This window comes from Hippocampus comes, unplaced genomic scaffold, assembly GCF_001891065.2.
Source record: "Hippocampus comes isolate QL1 unplaced genomic scaffold, H_comes_QL1_v1.1 scaffold676, whole genome shotgun sequence".
Lineage (NCBI taxonomy): Eukaryota > Metazoa > Chordata > Actinopteri > Syngnathiformes > Syngnathidae > Hippocampus > Hippocampus comes.
Window position 1 is genome coordinate 260,832 of NW_017805988.1, and position 7,203 is coordinate 268,034.

At 46.9% G+C, this 7,203-nt stretch overlaps 2 protein-coding genes and 1 long non-coding RNA gene across 3 annotated transcripts in view; 1 reads left to right on the forward strand and 2 right to left on the reverse strand.

Moving 5' to 3' along the window:
* Positions 1-3,082: 3,082 nt before the first annotated feature.
* On the reverse strand, positions 3,083-3,614 carry LOC109528915 (uncharacterized). The gene is made up of 2 exons (XR_002170747.1): positions 3,383-3,614; positions 3,083-3,335 (listed from the first exon to the last, which is right to left on the reverse strand). It is a non-coding gene; the product is annotated as an uncharacterized LOC109528915 (long non-coding RNA).
* Positions 3,615-4,478: 864 nt separating this feature from the next.
* cdx1b (caudal type homeobox 1 b) overlaps positions 4,479-7,203 on the reverse strand; it is a 3,017-nt gene continuing 292 nt past the window's right edge. The window contains 4 exon segments of the mRNA XM_019891980.1: positions 4,479-4,723; positions 4,787-5,034; positions 5,196-5,344; positions 7,017-7,203. The exon segment at positions 7,017-7,203 is cut by the window's right edge and continues 34 nt beyond it. Of these exon segments, the coding sequence (XP_019747539.1) occupies positions 4,846-5,034; positions 5,196-5,344; positions 7,017-7,203 (525 nt within the window). The 3' untranslated portion in view covers positions 4,479-4,723; positions 4,787-4,845.
* Positions 4,993-7,203, forward strand: part of ins (preproinsulin) — an 8,480-nt gene continuing 6,269 nt past the window's right edge. Inside the window, exon 1 of the mRNA XM_019891986.1 lies at positions 4,993-5,057. The gene's annotated coding sequence lies outside the window, so the exon portion shown is untranslated. The remainder of the gene's footprint in view (positions 5,058-7,203) is intronic.

The window sequence follows — 7,203 nt, forward strand, 5'->3', positions numbered from 1 at the left end:
GGCGCATTACCGCCACCTACCGGTCGGAAGCGTGGATCAGTTAAAGAGCGTCCTGCTGGCCGACTCGTTGGTTCTCATTCGGTTCTTTCCTTCCCTCGTCTTTATAAAGATTTTGACTAGAAATTAAGGGTTTTAGTACTCATTCCTTGAGTCCAGGCGCCCAATGGGCAAGGCAGTCCTAATTCCGATCTCATAAATGTTCTGCGTGCCCTGCGATTGGGTGGCAACCAGTTCAGGGTGAAGCCCACCTCGTCCTCTACCCAAAGTCATTTGGCGTGGGCTACAGCACGCCCGCGACCCCCTTGAGGAAAAGCAGTGTTCAGGTCATGAGGGAAGGAAATTGGAGGATTTTGGAAGTCAGCTTCGACCAAGTGACTTTTTTTCTTCTTTTTGAAAATGATTTTCGAACACGCAGGAATCGCGTTTGTGTTCGCTGTAGCATTCAATGACTTCATAAATGCAACACGCTCGTTTAATATAATCAACCGCCGCTATTTGTGTATAATAATATGAAATACTTTGTTGTTGTTGCTTTTATTATTGTGATGATTAAATCAACATTGAATCAGTATTAATTGGGTCACCGGAGTGGGGTCACAGTACTACTGAGGACGACGATCGATAGGGGGCGACAACACTCTTCTATTCTCTGCTTACTCGTTCATGTTCAGAACGTGCAGAACCTCAACATCCACGGTCCGAACCGCTTATACTCGCATACATATCGTACGCACTTCATCCTATCTGATTAAAAACGGGACATATTAAATATATGAATCCTCCTTTCGGTCGGAAGCGTGGATCAGTTAAAGAGCGTCCTGCTGGCCGACTCGTTGGTTCTCATTCGGTTCTTTCCTTCCCTCGTCTTTATAAAGATTTTGACTAGAAATTAAGGGTTTTAGTACTCATTCCTTGAGTCCAGGCGCCCAATGGGCAAGGCAGTCCTAATTCCGATCTCATAAATGTTCTGCGTGCCCTGCGATTGGGTGGCAACCAGTTCAGGGTGAAGCCCACCTCGTCCTCTACCCAAAGTCATTTGGCGTGGGCTACAGCACGCCCGCGACCCCCTTGAGGAAAAGCAGTGTTCAGGTCATGAGGGAAGGAAATTGGAGGATTTTGGAAGTCAGCTTCGACCAAGTGACTTTTTTTCTTCTTTTTGAAAATGATTTTCGAACACGCAGGAATCGCGTTTGTGTTCGCTGTAGCATTCAATGACTTCATAAATGCAACACGCTCGTTTAATATAATCAACCGCCGCTATTTGTGTATAATAATATGAAATACTTTGTTGTTGTTGCTTTTATTATTGTGATGATTAAATCAACATTGAATCAGTATTAATTGGGTCACCGGAGTGGGGTCACAGTACTACTGAGGACGACGATCGATAGGGGGCGACAACACTCTTCTATTCTCTGCTTACACGTTCATGTTCAGAACGTGCAGAACCTCAACATCCACGGTCCGAACCGCTTATACTCGCATACATATCGTACGCACTTCATCCTATCTGATTAAAAACGGGACATATTAAATATATGAATCCTCCTTTTTGACACGCTAGTCCAAGTCCAGCACTCACTTGTATTTCTACTGACGTACACGTCAAGCATATCGCTGACCGACATCTTCTACTTTTAGACTTACATACGTGCTCGATACAATTGACTCTTCCTGCTTACACCCAAATGACATGATGCTGACTTCCTGCTGAGGTGACCTCTGAACCCTCATGCGGGAACTCACACCCCCTCCCCCGCCCCCTCCACAGCCAATATGAGCTTCATCATCGCCATAAAATTGTGACTGTTTATTGTGTGTGTGCGTTGGGCTCTAATGATTAACTTTTACAAGCGCGTGGGAGTGGCCGCGGAGCGGAGGACGTTTTGTTTGTGCTCACTGTCTTTTTCTCATTAAATTCATGCTTCGTTTTCTTTTTTGGGGAAGGGGGGGGGCACTTTGGGCGGCTCGGTAACCACGGTAACAAAGATGCCAGCATGTCACGTGCACGTAGCCTCACTTTCAGAGCCTAACTTAAGAAAAAAAAGAGAGACTTACCTGGATCTGTGGTTGTGATTAATAATGATCATATTCCTAACGACTTTGTGGTAAATGTGTCATAAACATGATTTCATAAGTGTGTGTATGAATATGTCCTGAATGTGAGGGTGTATGTCAGAAATGCATATAAATATTTGCATGATATGTTTAAATGGCTTATTAATATTGAATATTGATATTATTATATATTTCGGAAATATGGTAGAATATTTCGTTTTTGTATCAAGAGGTAAAAATGCATACACGTTCTAAATGGACTGTATCTAATTACGTACACAATGATGGAAATGTGGATGAAGATATCACGAATGTATTTGAAGACAAAATAAATGGGTATGACTGTGTGTCAAATGTCGGGACAAATGCATCCGAAATGTGCACCTGTTGTCCTGGAAATGTGTAGAAAGATATCTTCAAGTATTTGGACGGTGATGACCAAGTCCCAAGTATTTCTTTCTTCAACTCTATGTCATGAAGTGCACGTCAAGAGAACATGGTTATTATTCTTGAATGACGATTTCCTTCTCTTTGTGTTTGTCGTGACAGGCTCCACAGCAGCGGCGACCAATCGCATTTGCCTCTCGCTGGCGCCCAATATGAGTTGCCGTCTGTCACCGGGGCGGATGACGAGTCAATCAGGGGCGAGATATCACCGGGGCAAAGGTCTCTCACGCACGCACACACGCACACACACGCGCACACGCACACACACACACACACACAGCCGCCATCTTTGATCGACAAAACGACCAATTAGGCGTCAAGGCCACGAGGACAGGAGCCAGGCGGCCATTTTGTCTCAATGGTCTTGAAATCTGCTGTGTCTGTGTGCATACTTGTGTGAGTGTGTGTGAGCATATATGGGCCTCAGCGTATGTGTCTTCTTGAGAATATTTGCATGTGTGTGTGTGTGTGTGTGTGCACGTACATACGTGTGTGCATGGACGTGTCAACATATGTATGCGTGCGTGAGAGACAGAGAGCAAAGGTCAGGCAAGTAAACATCGGTATGTCTCTGGAGTGAAAAAAAAAAAGTTTATTGTCCTCATCCTCGATCCAACTTTATGGTGGGCAGGTAAAGCTCCGCCCAATTTGTCAGCAGGTTAGCCGGTGCAAGGACAACATCCTATCCAAACGCCACCCACCGCAAGCCTCGATTCAACCTTCATGCTGCCACTATTGTCAGATTTCAAACACACTAACAAGGCTGCAAATCATACGCATGCATAAACACACACACACACACACACGCGCGCACGCGCGACCATACGAACCTGACTTGAAACTAAATATCTCTGTTACTACACACACACACACACACACACCAGTGATAGTGAGGTTTAATGATATGAGAGGCAAAATAGAGCAAAGGACAAAGGTCTTACGCACACGCTCACACATGCACGTACACACAAATACACACACATGCACGTACACAGAGTAATGCAGTGTCTGTTGAGGTGTGGCATCCAAAGGGCAAACACAATGAAGGATCCTGCTATCAGTGTGCATGTGTGTGTGCGTGTGTGTGTGTGTGTGTGTGTGTGTGTGTGTGTGTGTGTGTGTGTGGAGTAATGCAGTGTCTGTTGAGGTGTGGCATCCAAAGGGCAAACACAATGAAGGATGCTGCTATCAGTGTGTGTGTGTGTGTGTGTGCGTGTGTGTGTGTGTGCGTGTGTGTGCGTGCGTATGACATGAAATAACTTTCCGTGAATGGAAAAACAAAGAGAAGAAAAAACAGTCTTTGTTAGTTTTACTTTTGATAGATACGAGCTGAAGAAAATCAAAATGTCTGTCGTCACTTTGAATAACGGCGACCTTTCACGGGGTCGGCGCCAACCAAGGGACGAATCAGGAAAGGTCGATGATGAAATGAAAACACAGGCTAACTTGCTGCATGGGAGCGAGGCCTTTTGAATAATATACAAGTGCTTCCAAAACATCCAAATGCTAATACCGCTAACAGCGAGCCTCTCGGTTAATATATTAGCATGCTAATATATTTACTTGACCGCATAGTGCTGTCATTGTTGCAAAGTTTCACAGCATCAGCCAATTTTGCCACCCTCTTGTCCCATTAGCATACAGCTTCAGCACACGAATGTCTCAACTCATTAAAGTTCATCAACCTCGAAGTCCCACACTTGTATTGCATGCTAACAGAGCTAACTGATAGTCGAATTACATGGGAAATGTACATGCGAATGTGGCTAAATGCTAGCTGAAAAGTATCAGCATGATAATGTCGCTTCCTGCTAGTCTTACATCAGAATGTCATCATCAGCCTGCTAATGCGGCTAAATACGAGCCCTGTTGTATGATGCCGTCACTATGCTTATGTACGTAACCTTGCATATTGAGTCTTGTGGTTGAGTGGTATTTGCGTGCTAATGTTGCTAACCGCTTGTCCCACTGTTAAAAATACATGCTAACGAAGCGTCGCACGGCATCGGCATGCTAATCCTTCAACTCGCCGAAGTTGAGTTCAGATGTCATCAACTTCCCGTCCCACAGTCACATAGCATCAATGCGCTAATGTAGCTACATGCTCGTCCAGCATCAGGATGTCATTAGCGCGGTGACGTAGCTAAATGCTTGCCCCACCGCTAATTAACATCAGCATGCTAACTATTGTTTTTGTTTCAGGGGTCCCGTCGTCGAAATTCCTTCGTGGTCATCGCTCGTGCGCGTCATCGCCACGGTGACGTTGCTATGGTGGGGGGTGAGGGGTGGGGGCAGGGAGCCGACGGGGGAGATTCGGAAGGAGAAGCGCGGGAAGCGGGTTTAAAACTCTTCTTTGATGCTGATGGGCAGCGAGGACGGCGACACCAGGCCGGACGGCGACACCAGGCCGCTGCTGCTGCTGGTCACCATGGCGACGCTGCCGGACGACGAGGCGGGCTGCTGCTGCTGTTGCTTCTTCTTGCTGATCTTGCGTTCTTTGGCACGCCGGTTCTGGAACCAGATCTTCACCTGGAGGCCACCGATACAAACGGGTAATTCAAAACACCTGCTCCCCAAACACGGCCGAGAGCTCGTTCACGCTCACGCGTCACGTGACGGCGGGGAGGCCAAATGACGAATGTGGGCCTTTTGGCTTTTGCTGCCGGCGGTTTTGACGCGTTTGGCCTCACCTGTCGCTCCGAAAGGCTGAGGGCGCCGGCCAGCTCCGCCTTCCTGCGGATCGTGATGTACTTGCTGTAGTGGAACTCCTTCTCCAGTTCCAGACGCTGGTGGTCCGTGTAGACCACCCGGTACTTGTCCTTTGTCCGCGTCTTCCCGTCTGCATGCGCAGACTTCCGGTTAGCGTTTGGCACGCGGGAGATTCACGCCCGCCCGGCTATTACCCGTTTAGTACTCAGGGACTCATTCCTCGTGGACGTTGTCTCATCATTTTGAGATGTCAACCGGCTTTCCAATTCAGCAATTCACCGGCAGTCTTCAATCGTGAAGCCGCTTGCCTCTTAGCTTTTAGTGTTGAGCACCCGGGAAGTCGGTCCTGTCAACCTCCTCTTAGCTATTCGCGCGAGCACTTATAGGAAGTCAACCCGCGTCCATTTCCTGCTGAGCGATGATGGAATCAAGTGTGCAACCTTCAGCAGCGAGCACTGCGGAATTCCCGCCTGTCAATTTGGCAATGAAATCGACTTGCTGTTAGCTCTCAGACGAGCCGGCGCGCCGTCCATCTGCTAACAACGCGGTAACGCGTCGTTAGCGCGCCGTGATTGACAATTAACTCTAAACACACACACAGCGACTCTCGCCAGCTCAAAATCGACAGATGTCTTGTTAAAAAGTCACATGAAAACAAACACAATCAACGACTCGCCCGCCTTCACGTGCCCCCTTTGTAGACCACAGCTAGCACGCGCGCGCGCGCGCACATACAGGACACGCATCATGAAAAACAAAACATTAGCTTCGGTCAAGGATAAAAACGAAAACTTCTTCGACTTCTTATTTCTATCGCCATTCGGATATTGTTGATTAGCCCATTTCATTACAAATTTTTCCCAGACATTGAAAAGTTAAAATCAGGTGTCATTGGGAGCCCTTTTAAGTAATCGGTAATAAAAAAATTTAGAGCCCTGTAAATGAAACCATTGTGACCGCTGCGATTAAACGGGTGAAGCTGATGATGGTGACGGCTCGCCGTCTGGTTGCGTAACTCATCGCGCGCAAGAATAACCGTTATCGTCGTGAACAATGAAGGTTTTCTTTGTTTTTTTCCAAAGAGATGCTTCATCCTTTCTTCGTGATGACAATCATCTTCATTCCAAAAAGATTCCATCGATATGAACAGGAATGGTGATAATGCGGCTGGACAATCGAGAATTTTCATCGACTTTTTCAAAATAATTGATTTCTTTATTACCTTTGACCTGTCAAAGCTTGCGCAATGTGGATTGAACCACGCGTTGTCACGTATCGCTTTGACATTGTGGGGAAACAAAAATCCCCCTGTTGTTGAACCGACCTCTTCATTGATAAATAGGACTAAATATCTGACTATTTTTCAGAGCATGTTATTGTTAACATATGATGATGATGAAAGACTGAAAAAAAGCAAGGGCCGAATTTAAAAACTCATCGAGAAAAGTTGACGTGCATCTCTTGTAAAAAAATTTTACAAGAGATGCAATCAGCAACATAGCGTCATTTCGGACGCTATGTTGCCGATTCGAGAGGAAGGGACGCAGATCTCAACTGAATAATCATCGTTATCGTAACATTTCAGACAAAAATGACAATGTCGACTGATTTTTGTCATGGCTCTCATTTTTATGCTCATTAGGCTGACTAGAGTTCGGATTGTTCTGACGTGTTGGACGGAGCACTTTCAATACGAGTGATATTTATCAAATAAGTCAATATAATAGCAAATGGCATTCGGACGCCAACTATCCTGCCACGAACAATAATGACGATGGTGCATTTGTGGGGCTCTTCCTTACTGGGGTTGGCGAGCGGCGTGGACGCGCGTCGAATCCACTCATAGGCGCTCCTCCTCTGCGGCGACTCGGCCGAGCCTTGCCCGGCGGGTGCATTGAGGGAGGCGGTCAGAAGCGGTGGCGGCGGCAGCGGGGGCGGCGGCGGCTGCCCGGTGAATTCCGAAGGACCGAAGCCCAGGTTGGGGCCCCC